The sequence below is a fragment of the Lampetra planeri genome, chromosome 30 (genome assembly GCF_965212315.1).
Source record: "Lampetra planeri chromosome 30, kcLamPlan1.2.h2, whole genome shotgun sequence".
In the NCBI taxonomy this organism is placed as follows: domain Eukaryota; kingdom Metazoa; phylum Chordata; class Hyperoartia; order Petromyzontiformes; family Petromyzontidae; genus Lampetra; species Lampetra planeri.
Window position 1 is genome coordinate 84,083 of NC_136136.1, and position 17,160 is coordinate 101,242.

The following is a 17,160-nucleotide window of genomic DNA, read 5'->3' on the forward strand; positions in this document are numbered from 1 at the left end:
GATGTCGTTCCTGACTTACAGTATCCTGGAGTCTACAAATTGAGTTGCATTTGTGGTGATTGCTACATTGGAGAAACGAAACGTCATGTTTCTGATCGTGTCCGCGAGCACAAGTCAGATCTGAAACACGGCAGAACTGATTCTTCTGCCGTGGCCGATCATTGCTACAACTCGGTGGGCTCTCATGAAATTGTCTTTTCCGAGACCAAGGTTCTCTGCAAACCTCCCGGCTACCATCAAAGGTTTGTACACGAAGCCATACAAATATACAAACACAGACATAATTTCAACCGTGATGATGGGTACAAACTTAGTAATCATTGGAAAGATCTTATCAACCACGCAAAAAAGACTTAATCACACATTTTTTGGACCATCTTATCTGACAGGCACTATTTTACTGTACTTTACCGAGTGTTAACAGTTATTTTAACAGTACTCTCTTCATTGTTCAGCCAGCATTGGTATAAACATGGGCATTTTCGTTCTTTTGTCTATCATGTGTATCAGACCCCCCCTCCCCCTCTCTCTCCATTGTGTTGGCGTGTGCAGTAATTGGCCGCTTGCGCACAAGCGCTTCCACGTCCGTCGCCCACCCTTTTGGCCTCGCCCCCACCCGCCCCCCCCCCTCCCTCCCGATACGTTCCATTCATTGGCTACCATAGTCTGATGAGCTCCCCCTAAGTTTGTACCCATCATCATTTTCGTTCTTTTGTCTATCATGTGTATTAGACCTCCCCTCCTCCTCTCTGCCCATTGTGTTGGCGGGTGCAGTGGCTGGCCGCTTGCACACAATCGCTCCATTGTGTTGGCGTGTGCAGTAATTGGCCGCTTGCGCACAAGCGCTTCCACGTCCATCGCCCACCCTTTTGGCCTCGCCCCCCCTCCCTCCCGATACGTTCCTTTCATTGGCTACCATAGTCTGATGAGCTCCCCCCTCCCTCTCCCTCCCCCCTCAACTCGCTTTTAAGGGATTACATCTTGAATCATTGCCTCACTTGATACAGCTAATCTGGCTGTGACGGTCCCACCTGATGACGGAGACTTGTGTTGCCTCCGAAACGTCGTGATTTTTGTTTTTATTTTATTTTACTTTCTACGTGACTTTACCGAAAAAACCTAAGAAGATAATGGTTGTCTGTCAAATAAGATTGGCAAATAAGTGTAGTTAAATCTTTTTTGCATGGTTAATCACATCTTTCCAATGATTACTCAGTTTGTAACCGTCATCACGGTTGAAATTATGTCTGTGTTTGTATATTTGTATGGCTTCGTGTACAAACCTTTGATGGTAGCCAGGAGGTTTGCAGAGAACCTTGGTCTCGGAAAATACAATTTCATGAGAGCCCACCGAGTTGTAGCAATGATCGGCAACGGCCGAAGAAACTGTTCTGCCGTGTTTCAGATCTGACTTGTGCTCGCGGACACGATCAGAAACATGACGTTTCGTTTCTCCAATGTAGCAATCACCACAAATGCAACTCAATTTGTAGACTCCAGGATACTGTAAGTCAGGAACGACATCCTTCACAGATGGAATCAAATCACGGATTTTATGCACTGTACTGAATCGGACTTGGATCTTATGTTTGTTTAGAATTTTGGAGATCTTTTTGGTCACGCCTGCTATGTATGGCAACGTGATAGTTTTGGTCGGAGTTTCATGTGGCTGTTTCTGTATGGTGGGAGAGACAGCTTGGCGGATAGTACTGTCAGAGTATCCGTTCATCCTGAGGGCCCGATGTACATGTCTTAATTCACCGGCCAGGTGGTGTTGGTCAGCAATGCAACACAGAGCCCATGTGATGGTACCACCTGAAGACGGAAGCTTGTGTTGCCTCCGAAACGTCGTGATGTTTATTTTTATTTTACTTTTTAATGTTTTTACCTACGTGACTTTAACGAAAAAACCTAAGAATGTGCACAATCTAGTTTTAAATACATAATTTCTCCTACTCCTGAATGGAACATCAGTGCATGAAACAGTGATGGGGCATTAAATACTGGAGGAAATTTTAGGGCAACTGTCAATGGTACAGCAATGGCATATACTGTCGTAAAAATTCCAGAGAAACGAGGACTATTTGCAAATATGCAAAAAAAAATTCACTCCAAGAGCTACCCGTCTCATTCGGTACTGCAAATTAAATATGTCCAAAGTCAAACTTATGTTTGAAAGCGTTGCATAATCCATGCATATACACCATCTTTATTAACCTGTTTGTCTTGTTTTGTACTGTGCTGTTTGTATTGTTAGTCTCCTCTGTTCTCTCGTTTTTTTCCGTGTTGTTCATCCCATTTAACTAAAGTAGCATTGCTTTTTCATTTACATACGAGTTGCATTCATTGAAAATAATGAATTCTTACACACAGTATTTGATGCATGTATATATATATCTCACAAGTGTAAGAACTGATTTTAATGATACAAAATGATGTGGCAACCATTGCCGGTGAGGCTTTTCAGCAATCATTTCCATAGAAACGGTTTAACGACACGTCCCACCCCAAAGTGTCTCACTACAGAGTCTATTTTACCAGGTAAGGCCCACTGAGCTATGTTGCTCTTTTTCAAAAGCGACCTGACCACAACTGAAGCTCAAATAAGTGGCTTATCACGTGGTAATTTATAGCAGCCAAATACTCTAAACACACACATTGATTCTGAATGTGGAATAAAAAGCGGAGGACCCAGAAAAAAATCCACACGGCCACGGGGAGAGAGACATGCAAACTCCAAATAGACAGCAGGCGTCGGGGTCCGGATCGAACCTACGACCTCCTGTATACCAGCGGAGGTAGTTCACATCTCGCGACTGCGGGTCACCCTATAACGCTCACCCTTTCATGGCAAACGTCCGGATGTGGTCGGCCCCGCTCGGTGTCAGCGCCGCCATTCCCGGCTGCTGCTGCAGGGCTTGAGGCCGGGCCACGCCAGAGGTGGGGACGGGACCTCTGGCCCTGAGGCCAACGGCCGCCCCCGCACCACCCCCCGAGGTGGACGGCCCCCCTCTGTCCACGCGCATCCAAGGCTTGGCCCCCCGATAGGGGGGCCGGTAGTCCAGGGCGGAGGCGGCGGTGGCGGCTGAGTCCGCGTTGGTCTTGTACTCCATCGGGAGCGGTCGGTGCTGCTCGGATTGGGCCCTGCAAGGCGAGTCATCGATTTAGTTTACTAGTTCGCTTTTTCATTTATTTGGTCAATCAGTGTTAATGATGAGACTGTAATTCTGTTATTAGATACGGTAGTTAAGTAAAGATAGATAGACAACTTTTATTAAAAACTGGGTAAGAACCCAATGAAACAAAGAATACTTGGATCAAAAAAACCCCATCATGGTTTTACGTATACTGTACAGCAAATAGAGTTTGATAATATTGTGAAGTTACAAAAGCAGTGACTGAGTTTATAACCTGCACAACCCTGTACTCGATTTGCGAAACCGAAGTTCAAGGACTCATACAGAGTTCTAACCAACAGTGGAACAAGCAGCAAAGAGAACGCGTATGGAAGGTTAACTGCCGCTTTTGTGACAATTAAACTATCGCATTCTCTTTTAAAGAATCGCTCCTTAAGAACAACGTGAAAAGTAATCAAATGCCAAGAGGATGGCCGCTCCAGTCTCTGCGCCAATTAAAGAAAAGCACAAAGAGGCAGCCTGGTCACGCATTGCCGAAGGACTCCACCACACGGCCCCATTGTCTACAGTGCTTTTATGCCCCGCAGCAACGGTGAAACTCACCACGACAAATAACACAGCACATTACCGCCGGCTTATTTGAGACAAAACAGCTGCGCAAACGCTTTACGTTTATTGACTTTCAGACAAACACGCACCGCGGAAAAAAAGTGGAGACGCGTTTGTGAGGAAAGGCGGCAAAATGAATGATGAACGCGCGCGAAAAGCAAATTTCTAATTATGAATGACGACGCGGGTTGGCAGAGCGCCTCGCCACGCAGACTTTTCACGAGGAACTTGCGCACACACGTGCATGCCCGCCAGACGCAACCGCCGCTGCCAAACACAATCGGTTTAGCCACAACTGTTGGATTCGATCTCTCCTGCCCAACTACTGCTTGAAATATCGGCGCGAGAAGGCACAAAGGGTGCCACAGCAAGGTGAGGACCGTAGAAGGGTCGTGGCGATGAGGGTTTGGAAAAAAAATCACTTCCGATCATGGTGACGGTGAGAGCGTTTTTCTGAGCATTGTGGGTTTGCGCGCTGGCGAAAGCTGCCTTCAGAATAGTGTTGATGACAATGAGGGAGGCTGCAAGGCCTGAAATATAAGCATGGCCTTACAAAACAACCAAACTTTTTTTGGTAGCATGCAGTAAATGTAGACAATTTGATCGACAGGTTCAAGGGCAAAGAGGCATTTTAAGAAAATGTGGATGTCCAGGCGACATTTTGCTTATGAACTTTGGGACCTTCATCAAGTACCTCACAGGCTTTGACCATGGTAGCATGTGTCCAATGTTACTGACATCGCTTTTTTTTTACAATGTAATATGATAACATAATTAACATACTATATAATATATCACAATCATCATAAGTGGTGTTCAGTAATACCACAGTTAGTTTTGCCTTTGGTCCAATACACATGTCATTACTTTAATAGAACAGAGCACCTGTCACAAAACTATTGCTAGGCCACCACACTGTTTCAATGACATCATATCCGGCTCGATAGTTTGCCGCCAGTCACCCATTCAGAAAAAAAGCAATTGCACAGGAAGCGACATGAAGTGAGGCCACAGAAAACACCATCACGGGAAGTGACAAGGCAAAGTGACATCTTATCGCTATGTTATCGCCTAATGCTTCTCTTGGCTTAGACATGCGCTGCAGGTGACAATCACTGCAATATTGGTAAATCCAGCCGGGCCGATCAAGATCAAAAATCTGGACAAGCATAGCTGAAGTTAAGTTCTGGTGGCAACCTGAGTGAAGAGTTACACGCCGTGCGCGGCTAGGCTGTGGGGGAAGATGGCACAGGGGTGGGATGCTGCAGGGGTGGGACAGCGTCCCCAAGGCCCACCCACCTGCGTGGCTTCCCATCCTCCAGGGGCGGAACCACCACCACCTTGACAGTGACGGACGTACGCAGGAGGTCAATCATCTGCTCGTGGCTCAGCGTGGCCATGGCGACGGTGCAGATCTCCACGAGGCGGCTGCCCTGCCGCAGGCCGGCCTGCCACGCAAAGCCGTAGGCTTCCACCTCGGCAACGACGCCCTCTGCGTTCACGTGGAAGCCCAGCTGGCCCAGGCCATTGCGCCGCAGCGTGAGCTCCTCTGTCTCGCACCCGTTCGTCGTGCGCTGCCGAGGGAGTTAACGAAGCGGAAGTCGACGTTAAAAAACAACCCCCGCCGTTACGAATGCCCCAACCGTACATGCGGGCACGCTACTCCAGCGTCTGTGCATGTCGGGTAGTGAGCCACGTGTTGAAGCGCTGCCAATCACTCTCCTGCAGGGCTCTTCTCAGCACAACAGCTGTGCATTTGGAGAACGTAAAAAGGTGAAGTTGCCCAATTTGACAATTTCCTAAACTATTTTGCTACTGCATACCAGGCAATGGGCTGAATAGACTTCGATGGCAAGTGAGTGCAACAATTCTGAACGTGTGATCGTGAAATATTGCCGGGCAGCGTTTACAAAAGCAGAGCAATGTTTTCCAGGGCTCATGGACACATTAGGAGACCTGCTTTTCCAGGATGTCATTTATATTTTGCTTTTCAAACAGATTCCTGCCACATATGCTAAAAGCCATCCAGGTTGATTTAACGCATATTAATTCATCGTTGCAACTAGTAGCTGTGTACTCTTTGGTTCTTTCAGTAGAAATGTACTTTATCTTGCCAATTACTGAGGAATACCCATGTATCCATTGTAGAACACTGCATCATCGGGCTTTCAATGGGTTCGCGAACTCATTGAATAACAGTTACTGCAGCGCGACACAACTTTAACCAATCTCGCGCCTTGTTGACAGCTTTCCCCAGGGCCTGAACATTAGCGGTATCGCTTTGATGTTGTTTTAGTTTGTCAAAATGCAGCTAGGCGGCCAGATGGAGGGAGCTAAAAAAAAACTTTTCCACGAGGCCGGCTAGACGATGGGGATGTTTGTCCCACGTCTAAAAAGACTTGTGCAGTGCATTCTCAATTCAGCTCATTTAACCCGGCTGCTGCGAGACGTGGCCACGTGTGTGGCCATTGGTGGTGGGGATGGATTGAGGCAAATTTCTTCTGCCTCTAGCCCATCATCATCATCAATCATGATCAGTCCACTGCTGGATGCAGGCCTCCTCATGTCCTCGCCCCGCACGTCCGATTAGCGTGGTTGGCTACGGACAGTGCGAAAGCAGTTCAACATACATATTTCACGATCCTGTGATGAACAACCAACTTGGCACTTGTGCACGAGATGAATTTATCGCTCCATCTCTGAGGTGGACTTCCTTGTGGATGGCATTCCATTGTATGGCTATTCCCCCAGTGCTGACGTCACACACCACACCAGGTGCTTATAGATTAGGCTCAGCCAAACTAGGGGAGCCCAAGAACAGGGTCTGATATCACTTGGCACAGGGAACAGTCATGGCCAGGAATCTAACAGAGGCTGCGTGTGTTCGTAGTGCGGTGCGCGAACCACTGCGCCACCGCTCCCCACAACTGCACGCGCACGGAAGTTGTAAATTGTCAATTAGTAATGATCCTTGCATGGGAATTCTAATGGATACATGTCGCCCAGTGACTTGGAGGCGAGGTTGGTGGATCACAAAGAGATTAAGCATGGGTCACCTGTAGTGTAATGAAGTGCCAGTGGGTGACAGTAGAGGAAGTAGGTTACTAAAGGCAACCTGAGTAATTTGAGTGTATCCCCTTCATACACCTGGGTGTCACTGGGTACTCTGCTTTCCGTACGCATGCAGTAACTGAAAAAAAAAATCCAAACATATCACAGCAGGACTCTCTTAAAAAGAAGTCTCCGTGAGGCCTTAATGGGTAACAAAGAAAATATCAGTCCTATATGAAAGCTTAGATAAAGTAGGTCGCAAGCTAATTGGCTAACTCCCCTTGAGTTGATTAAGTGGAGGCCCAGGTCAGGTGCAGATAACACTTTCTGTGAATAGCAGCCAGGAATTGGGGTTGGTGGACCGCACAGGTCGCTGGCATCAGAACGCAGCGTACTTTACCAACCACTACACAGCAACAAAGACAAAAATATTGCTTGAACAGACTGTTGGGGCAAGTGCTGTTAAGCGAGCACCTATAAAGGCCGGAACGGCGCACGAGGGGGTCGGTGGCCAGCACCACGCCCGGCTGCCTTTGCCTCCTCTTTGTCTCCTCAGTGGCAATGTTTTTACACACTGCACCAGGTACTCACTTGAGGCTGAGTCGACCTAGCGGAGGCCAAGAACCGTTTCAAATAATCGTAACTGGTGTTGGCCATGAGCAGGAATCGACCTTAGGTCGTTGGGTTCGGTGCGCAGCGCGCTAACCGCTACACTACCACTCCCCATAAAGTGGAGTAGTGCACACATGCACGCACGCGTGCAGGTGTGCACGAACGCGCAGTCCAAACATTGTTAAAACCAGAGTGCAAGCAGGGATCAAGCTGAAATTTTTTCCTTTGCATCCAAAACAATATCCAATTATGCTAATCGGTGTTCATAGGCGCATCTGGATATGCACCGCGTATATCCCTGCAAGAGTCCTGTTGCAGAAAAAGGACCAATGACCCAGTAAACGTGCAGGAGAACAGAGGCGGCAGCGGCAGACACATTTTCCTGGAGGCTAAATCCTTCTCGCTAATGCAATTCGGTCCTGCCCTCTACATGACCTCCAGTTTGGTCAAGGAAAAGTGGGGTCTTTTTTGCAACAGATACGTCTGAAAACATACTTCACCGTCAAATAATTGAGGCTGAGCATTGGAGACATGTTTGCGTAGGATTAAAACGTTCAGCACCAAGGGTAGTGGAGATTAAGTGTGACAGAACAGGAAGATTTGGTGTAGATGTCCAAACATACACGGGCTTGAGTGCAACATAAAACAAAGACACAAATCTCCTTTGTGGCCTGAACAGACTGGCAGGGCGCATGCCGTTAGCAAGCAGCTATCAAGGCTAGCACGGGACACGAGGGAGTGGTGTGGCCAGCACCCTGCTCGGTCACCTTTGTCTTCCCAGTGGGGATGTTTACATACAGCACCAGGTACTTATTTAAGGCCGAGTCGATCGAGAGGAGGCCCAGAATCGGTTCAGATAATCGTTACTTGTGTTGGCCGTGAGCGGTAATCGAATTCGGGTCTGCACTACCGCATACACACGGACACATACTGCCATCTCAACGTTATGCCCAATCGTGTGGAACATGTACAATGATATTAGGAAGTATGGAGAGGTTTCTCTAATGGCGGTCAGGACGTTAGTGGTGACGACGACGATATTATTATTGTAACAAAGGTTATGCTGATGATGAGAGCTATGCGCATGGCAATAATAAAAATAATAAACTCATGATGAGTAATCACAATGAAGACAGGGTAACGGTGGCGATAAGGGTGACAGTGAATCAAGTGATGACGAATGGAACAAAAGTGAATCTTGATTTGAAGCTTTCGTGACTGCAGGAATCCAAAAGTGGTCGTGCTCATGATGTGAAAGACGATTGTGAAGACAGGATAATGATACGCAGGTGATGATTATGATTGACTATGGTAGTGATATCGATATAACGATAATAATTGTGAAAAATGTGATAACGTTCTCTTCTGAAGGTTACAATGTGATGAGCTGATACAGGCATGACTGTGATGACGTTGATGATCATGATAGGCTAACAATAATGATATATCTGATGTTAATATATGATGATGCTGAATGTAAAAGGTCAATTATGTATAGAAAAAATGATATGATGAAGATGCTCAAAATAGGAAAATTATATTTTAAATTATTCTTAATAAGTGATTTACCATTCAAATGAGCTTTGAGGCAGTGGTGGCAATGTCCACATTCCTATGGCAGGGGAGAGTCCATCCACAGGCCAGCCACTTGTTGGCTTCTCCACCAAGTGATGACGGGCGGATTCGAACACTAACCAGGATTTGAACTCGCAAACTTCTGATTGCGAGCCGTCCATAATAATGGAGGGGCTGATGACGATCATGGAATAATAACAAACATGACAAAGATGATAGAAGAATACAAATCAATGCCGCTTAAGATATAACGACCATCGCCGTGACAAGTGTGATAGCGCTGAATCACCGTCACTACAATGACAACGACAAACAAACCAAAGTTCCCAGCAGCGCCATCGCCGAACCACGCGGGACGCCACGACGCACCTGCAGCCGCAGTGTGATGTCACGGACATCCTCGGGCTCGGCTCGGCTCACCAGCACGCACTCCCCGCGCCCGTAGAACAGCTTCACGCTGCTCGAGCCACTCGTCCACCCCAGCACGTCCCTGCCGGGCACGTGGAACACGACGGTGCGCACGGCGCGGTCGATCAGCGCCGCCCGCGCCCCCGACACCGCTAGCCAGCAGTCGAGCTCGCAGGCGCGAGCCAGGTCCTGCGCCACCACGGGCCAGGCGAGCGCCCCGGGCGTCTCGGCGATCTCGGCGCCGGGCCGCCCGGCCGTCTTCTCGCGCCGCTTGCCGCCGAGCGAGATGAGAGCGCCGAGTTTGGTGGAGGCGGAAGCGTCGGCGAGGGCGGTGCCCGTCGCGTGGTGCTCGGCCAGCTCGCGCAGGTACTCGAGCCGCGTGCGCGTCGCCATCGCCAGGAACTTGTCGGCCTTGAAGGCGGCGTTCTCGCCATTGATCGCCTTGCTCAGCAGGAACTCGCGGAATGCCGGCGACTTGGGGAATCGCGCTCGGTTGGGGAACGGCGGCCCAAACGACGGCACGTCCTTTGAGCGCGCCACCGACACGCTGCGCACACCGACGCAGATGGGGGAAAGGGGGAGAAGGGGACGGAGGAGGGGTGGCGGAAACAGGCGGTGGCGTTTGGCAGTGAGAAAATGTATAAGTGGGTAACTGTCAGGTGTGCGGCCGTGTTTGTGGCTTGCAAATTCGTGGAACCGTCACAATTCGCGGACGCGATTCCTAATGCAGACTCGATTACTTTTTGGGACAATTTTGGAAAATGCACAAGCACTTGTGACCGCGAAGTTCACATAAAGGGAACCCACAGGCTGGAGAGGGCCTGGGACTTCAATTCATACGGCTCACGACCACATGATACCTCCCACTTCGATTTTATATTTATCTGTCCCTGCAAACATCTTAGCCACAAAAATTGGGTATTCTCTCTCTCTAATGTAGCACGTTCATTCACTTCTGCCACTGCTCGGGCCACTTGGATTGACAGAGGCGGCTTGAGCTGTGTGTGTTCACGTGTGCCAAAGATCCTATTAGGCGCCAAGTTAGGAAAAAATTAATCCCATCCCCTATGCAAACCAATTGCATAGAACATACAGGATTACCAAGATATCATTATTAAGCGTGCAATTCGATGCGTGCATTGTGAGCATAAAAATTAATTTTAATGCATCTTCACGTGACTATCTGCAGTACTAATGGTGTCCGCACTGGTATGCATGTCAGTAATCCGGCCCTTTGGAGGCAGGGTTAGTGGATCTTGCAGAGATCCACAAATGCGATTATTTAATAATTATCAAATAGCCCAGCTCTGAAACAAACCTTTAAAGAGTGAATATTTCTTGTTTCAGGTGTTGTCAATGAACCCTGCCCACTCGCTGGCTGGTGTTATGTTCACCTCATGCCACAGAGGGACAGCTCGAGACACACTGCATGGGAGGCGTGGTATAAAGGTTAACTGACGACGATGATGGTTATGATGATGATGGTGTCATGAGTGCTCAAACGCGTGCTCTCAAGGCTGACCTGTAAGAAACGTTGTCCGTGCAAGGGTCCTGCACACGCACCACGATGAACACGTGCTGGTACTGTGAGCGGATGTGGCGCGGAGTGAATGGCAGTGCGCCTGGCTCCTGGAAAACGATGGTAACGATGTCGTTGCCAATGTGTCGCTTGCGCAACAGCTGAGGGCCAGAGACAGTACGAGGGAGAGAGACCGAACAACACGATGATGGTAAAACATGAGAGGTTTGAATTTGGGCAAACACCCCATGGTTAAGCAGGATTTTCACGTGTAGCAGAGATGATGGTCTTCCAATGCCCTGCTCACCATCGACTGCACAAAAATAATTTATGTTCATCTTTATGTTGCAGAAATCATTTGAATGTCTCATGTGACAGTTGTTTTTGCTCCGATTTTTATTTGCTTCATAGCTGTACTTTTATTTAAAATTTTTGTCTTTGTAATCTTGGTGCTCCAGGGCACTCTTGCAAATGAGACTTATCTTGGTCTCGAGACTTCTCACCTGGCTAAACAAAATACACTTCACATGATATTAATTTGATTTTCAATTATTTGGCTAAATTATATCTCTGAGTATTAAAATTATCAGTCTATTTAATATGTAACAAACACTCTTAGCAGGGCATGTAAAAAGTGCGACCCTAGTGCGGATAAAGAGTCTTGGTAAACTGACCTCAGAAGTAGTTCTATGATGTCATTTTCTATGGCACAGGGAGATGCCCTGCTCGATGAGTTCCATAACATTAATCGTCACTGACACCAAAAAACCACATGTGTATAACTGTGGAAAATATAACGGTGGAAAAAGCTATAATCTAAAATAAAAAAAATGTGAGGGTAGAAAAGGTTAAAACAATAATAATAATAGACACGGAAACACACTGGATACTTAAGGATAATTACATTCGTTGGCTAATCTCAAGCAACCCATGAACAAAAAAACAATACTAAAATAATGCACAACATTGACCAAATTAAAAGTTTTCGCACGGCCACCAACCACAGAACGTTCAAGCAAACAAGGATTCATCTTTAGGGCCAAGAAGTTGTCACAACCGACACAGTTTATGCCAACGCGCCTCATCACTTCCGTCTGCCAGCTCATCCGACTGTGGTTCACCAATTGGTTTTGGGACTTTCCCCGACCTCTGGGCGCCACTCAAATGAGCACGGTTGGCGACGTAAGGAGCGAAAGAAGTTCAACATACGTACATAAAATGTATGTCTCGGTCAATAGCCTCAACCAATCGTATTGTTAATTTCAGAACCTCCAAATCGCGTACCCTACCATGGCAAAACATTCTTCACATACAGAGTACGTTCTTATATTTCAATTGCAGAAAATTATGTTCTGGTTGTTTTGGTTAAGTCCAATGTTCAGAGCTGTAAGTAAGACAGGTGTCAGCCCTGGCGCAAACACTCATCTCCTAATACACCAGTCTCTCTTAACACTGCATACTTGGTTTCCATTTTAGCTGCCTTTTCCCACCCTGGGGCAAGCTTCTGTCTAACCATTAACATTGCACATGACACATTGATCTACATAGTTGCCTTGCATGAAAGATAAACATTGCCATGATGCCTTAGAGGAAAAACTGAGGGTCAGATGGAATGATATGGTCGACTTTAGAAAACACAATGAATGGAAGTACCTGGAGAAAGAAAGGCCAAGCAGCCAACCTAATGCAATAATTAATAACAGAGTCGTTCTGGGTAATATAAGTAACAAAATAAATAAATAGACAATATGCCTCCTTCACATATCTCTCCCTCGACGTGAAAAAATAAAAGTATGTAGTTACACATCCCATCAGCTGCACGGGCCCTCTGGGAATGCACAATTTCAGCAGCACTGGTTTAACACAAGCAAACTCTGGCCGGGTTTTGATATTCAATGCATCATGAGCAGAGGCAAGCTGGCTTTAGTAATTTAAGTTTTGGCTCCAAAGAACAAGACGCCAAGGACAATTGCAAAGCAGCTGTATGCACCGACAATAACGTGTGCTGTGCCGCGGTGTGCCGTTAAATAAAAAAAGTAACCCGTTGCACATATATAAACTGGATATATAAACTGTGCATATATAAACTGTATATATATAAACTGTATATATATAAAATAAGCTGAAAACAAAACACAGCTGGAGAATCCCACTGAATGTGTGCATTCCTGTGTGGCTGCATGAGTTCAATTATTCAAGGAATGCTATTCTTGGACTCTGTGGCTTATGGAGGCTTCTGCCAACTCTGCCTGCGCATGTTTGAAGGATGGAACCAGGGGTGTGGGCTCCGCAAAATCATTCGCCAAAGCTTGCCACTCCACTCCGGCGTTAGGGTGTTGGCACAGTGGTAAGTGGTAACACTCGTGCCTCACAGGGCCTGGGTTTATAAATCAAACCCAGGCCCTGTATGACTATCTAAACGCTTCTTAGACATGCCCTGTAATTAGCACATCATGGTAAGATGGTATTGATCTCTCGAAACAAAGCAACAACATTAAACAACTGGCCATCCCTCCCTGTGCATTGGTGTATTGCTCAACCTTGCACCGATGTTGTTTCTCCACTGTGAAGTAAAATAACAATCATCTTTTACCAAACCATTATTAGTAGCCTTATCCTGTGCCTGCACTTGACTTACAATATTTATAATTAAATACAACTTTTATTTTGCATTAATGCTCTTTTTGCTTTAATGTGAATACATTTGACATTTGCCGAAGTACAGGTCCAAAGAGCCAAAACGCAAAGCCACCAACAGCAAACAGCACACTGGCCACGCCCACCTGTCCCGCCCCACGGCACGGGCGGGTGAGCGGGCGGGTGAGCCGGCGAGACAAATCCGTGTAATACATCGGCCCCATGCTGAGCCGCGCTGGCTCCTCGCCACCACCTAAGCCCTGGCAGTGCCATCACATGCGTTGTGCAATACGCACGCGGCCCGGGATTGCGATGACGGTCGGTCGGTGGGCCGACGATGCACAATCAGGGACTTTGCCAACTTTGCTCCCTTGCACCAAGAATGTAGCTCAGTTACAGTGCACAATTAAGACAATTTCAGGATGGATTTGAATATTTGTTTTCGTCTTGAAGACAAGGTTCGGTAATTGGTGAGCAGATTTTAACGTGAAATTTTGTGTTTTTCAGTTGCACGAACAAGTTCTTCAAATATGCTGCCCGGTTTGTGTTGTAGATGAAAGTTCGTGGCTGTCAAATCACCCGAGCGACTGCCACTGCTTCCCACAATCTGCGAGCTTTGTCACGAAACGTGCCTATTCTTATGATTTATTGGAGTTAACCATACATTATGCCTCACATAAAAAACTGCTACATAGCAGAATGCAAATCAAACATCACTGAGGCGCACGACCCAACACGGCACAACACTGCACACTAAGTGAACACAACATGGAATCCTCTATTACTGCTGTTTTGTCATTATTTAAAATTTCTAATGTGATAGTTGTTTTTTGTGCAGATTCTTATTTGCATTTCTGTTTTTGCATTTTATTTGCTTTGCGCCTTTTTGGTGCCCCAGGTCACTCTTGAAACAGAGACTCTATCCTGGTCTCCTGAGTTCTCACCTGGTTAAATAAAATAATGTTGAAACTTGAACTTGCCGAACAACACACGACACAACCCGAAAAACATTGAGAGCTGTACGGGACAACCGCAAATACCCATGCAGTTGCGTTGTTTACATCAGATTCCCTGTACAGCAGCTCTGCCCTTTTACAAAACAACCAAATTCATATTAGCATTTACAAATGCCAATTATATTGCACAGAAACGGATTTGTGTCACAATTGCATTTAATTCTTACTGTTAATACGAGAAGGTAGACGTAATACTCATAGTGTTTGATGATAACAAAGCTCTATCTCTGTAATCTAAAGCAAACAGTGGACATAAATTAGACTTAGCCGTTTTCAATTTATATAGTTTCTCGACTGATGCAGCCATGGATATGAGCACATGAACAATATTGAAAGCCTACAATAATCCTACGTGGCAGAACTGGAAATAGCTTCGTGTGCGATACACTGTACATAATTATGGTCAGACTTGAGCCTTATCCAGAGCACCAGAAGCCCGAGACTTAACGCTGCCTCGAGACTTAACGCTGTCTATCACTTAATTACAGGTGGCACAAGGGCCTAAATAAACCTGAGGTAGTAATCTCTGTCTATTTGCACTTCAACGAAGCCACACATCTATTTACGCGTTTTCATCTTGCAGTTATATAAATTTTGTACGTTATAAGGCGGTGTGCTAATGAGGAATGTGGAGTTTATTGCATCTGTCCTCTTCTTGGTTCTTTCGGTAAAGTCACGTAGAATGGAAATAATAAAAATAAAACATAATAAAATAATTCTCACGGCGTTTCGGCCACAACGCAAGCAGCCGTCCTCAGGTGGAGAGCAGGTCTGTCGATTAGACAGAGTCTGAATGACACACTCCAGGCTTGGAGCGACTATTTAAGCTGGGATGGAGGGGGGAAGGGCGCCTTGACAAAATAATTTGCAAATCAAGAGAAAAGAGCTAAGCTAAGTTCCCTTAAAATCAAAGCCAATGTACATATATAATTAGCATCCATTAAAACATTAGTCGAACATTTTAACTGCACTTAAAGCTTTCGTGACTGCAGAAATTCATATTCTTTGGGTCTTTCGGTAAAGTCACGTAGATAGGTTCAAAGAAAATAACAAAAAAACAAAACTACGACGTTTCGATCGCAACACAAGCGGTCGAAACGTCATACTTTTGGGCTACGCCAATCTTTAAACCTTTATAAACAGTTTGCCTTTAGAGGCTAACCCCTTTTCCTGATGACGATTGCTTGTGTTGCAATCGAAACATCGTGATATTTTTATTCACTTTATTTTTTTATAACTACGTGACTTTACCGAAAGAACCAAAGAATATGCAATATTACTATGAACTACTGTATACAAACTTGGCACTGATCTACCGCAACTTTGTGTTACAAAAACAACATTTCTCTGTCAGAATCTTTTGAAGGTGTTTGCTTTTTATGAAAGCATTATTTTTATTCCAAAACAAACGAAAACTGCACAATGCAGTTTAGCGGTACACATTGCTGTACACACCCAATGGGGGATCACGTGGCCACAACTTTGATCGAGCTGTTTTGTTGTTGCTAGCTACTTGACGTGTAAGGCCTTTACACCTGTCTTCAGCAACATTGTTAAAAGTAATAAATAGATAAATAGCAAGCTGTGCAGAAAATTTTCCACGTGTAATAGGCATTCAATGCAAATGTAAAATGCAACTCTCATTCATAACTGTGCGGCTTATCTGGAGCGATGATTGGTGCACAACAAAACCTCACCTATACACAAAAAAACGGGAAAGCTTCCTACTATACTGTCTTAGCAAGGATGGGGTTTATATTCTTGTAAGGGGTGAAACAAATGCAGAGCCACTGCAAGTGGGGTGATTCGATCAATTGAAAAACTTCAGAGTGGTTATTCGATTCACTGAGCATGTTCTGTTTTCTCAGTGTGGTGAACGGCATCGCTCTTCATGGCTTCAAGTCATGATGTGAACCCATTACGAGAGTGAAAACGAATAGAAAAAGACGATACGTGCACACAAGATTTTGTGCAAGAATAATCGCTTTTAACCAATGAAATGATCCATCGTCGTCACACCCCTTATTCACTTGTCAAAAATATCTGCAGTAAAATTGAAGCAAAACAAAACCTTTCCTTTATTATGACTGCCACACCCCTAAGTTCTCCCTCTCACCAAACCTCAGAAACCGTTAATGGGCCAACGGTGGGAACATGAAATCAGAGTCGGCACCTATGTTTCCCCCAGAGGCTGTTCCGTTGTGGATACACCACACCATCTGACCCGGCTTGCCTGAGACTCCTCCTGTGGCTGGAAGATAGCTGTTGCCACGCACTCGTTAACAAGCAGAGGCCGTCGCAGTCTGCACCTCTGATTAATTAAGAACACCGCTGAATCGCAGGAGGAACATGGCGTGCTTCTACCACTGCACATCATAAAACCCGATCGCTCCCCGTGCCACGTGATGCCGAGTCACTGTGAATCCGAGATAAATGAATGGGCAGCAAAGTCTGAACGTGAGCGCAAGTCATACCTGCTGCTTGTTGTTGGGAGTGTACGGCAGCATGGTGGAGACGTGGAACATGATCTCGTAATCGCGGTACTGCGTGTAGAGGGAGTGAGTCCCCGTCGAATCCGCTGTGGAGGGGACACGTG

The 17,160-nt window shown here is 46.2% G+C and overlaps 1 protein-coding gene across 8 annotated transcripts in view; it reads right to left on the reverse strand.

The window, feature by feature from the left end:
* The window catches only part of LOC144728751 (signal-induced proliferation-associated 1-like protein 1), a 150,661-nt gene that overhangs the window by 46,389 nt on the left and 87,112 nt on the right, over positions 1 to 17,160 (reverse strand). For all 8 annotated transcript variants that reach the window (XM_078608367.1, XM_078608362.1, XM_078608360.1 and 5 more), the window contains 5 exons: positions 17,039 to 17,142; positions 10,915 to 11,072; positions 9,354 to 9,939; positions 5,046 to 5,320; positions 2,842 to 3,144 (listed from right to left, as the gene is read on the reverse strand). In XM_078608367.1, the coding sequence (XP_078464493.1) occupies positions 2,842 to 3,144; positions 5,046 to 5,320; positions 9,354 to 9,939; positions 10,915 to 11,072; positions 17,039 to 17,142 (1,426 nt within the window). The remainder of the gene's footprint in view (positions 1 to 2,841; positions 3,145 to 5,045; positions 5,321 to 9,353; positions 9,940 to 10,914; positions 11,073 to 17,038; positions 17,143 to 17,160) is intronic.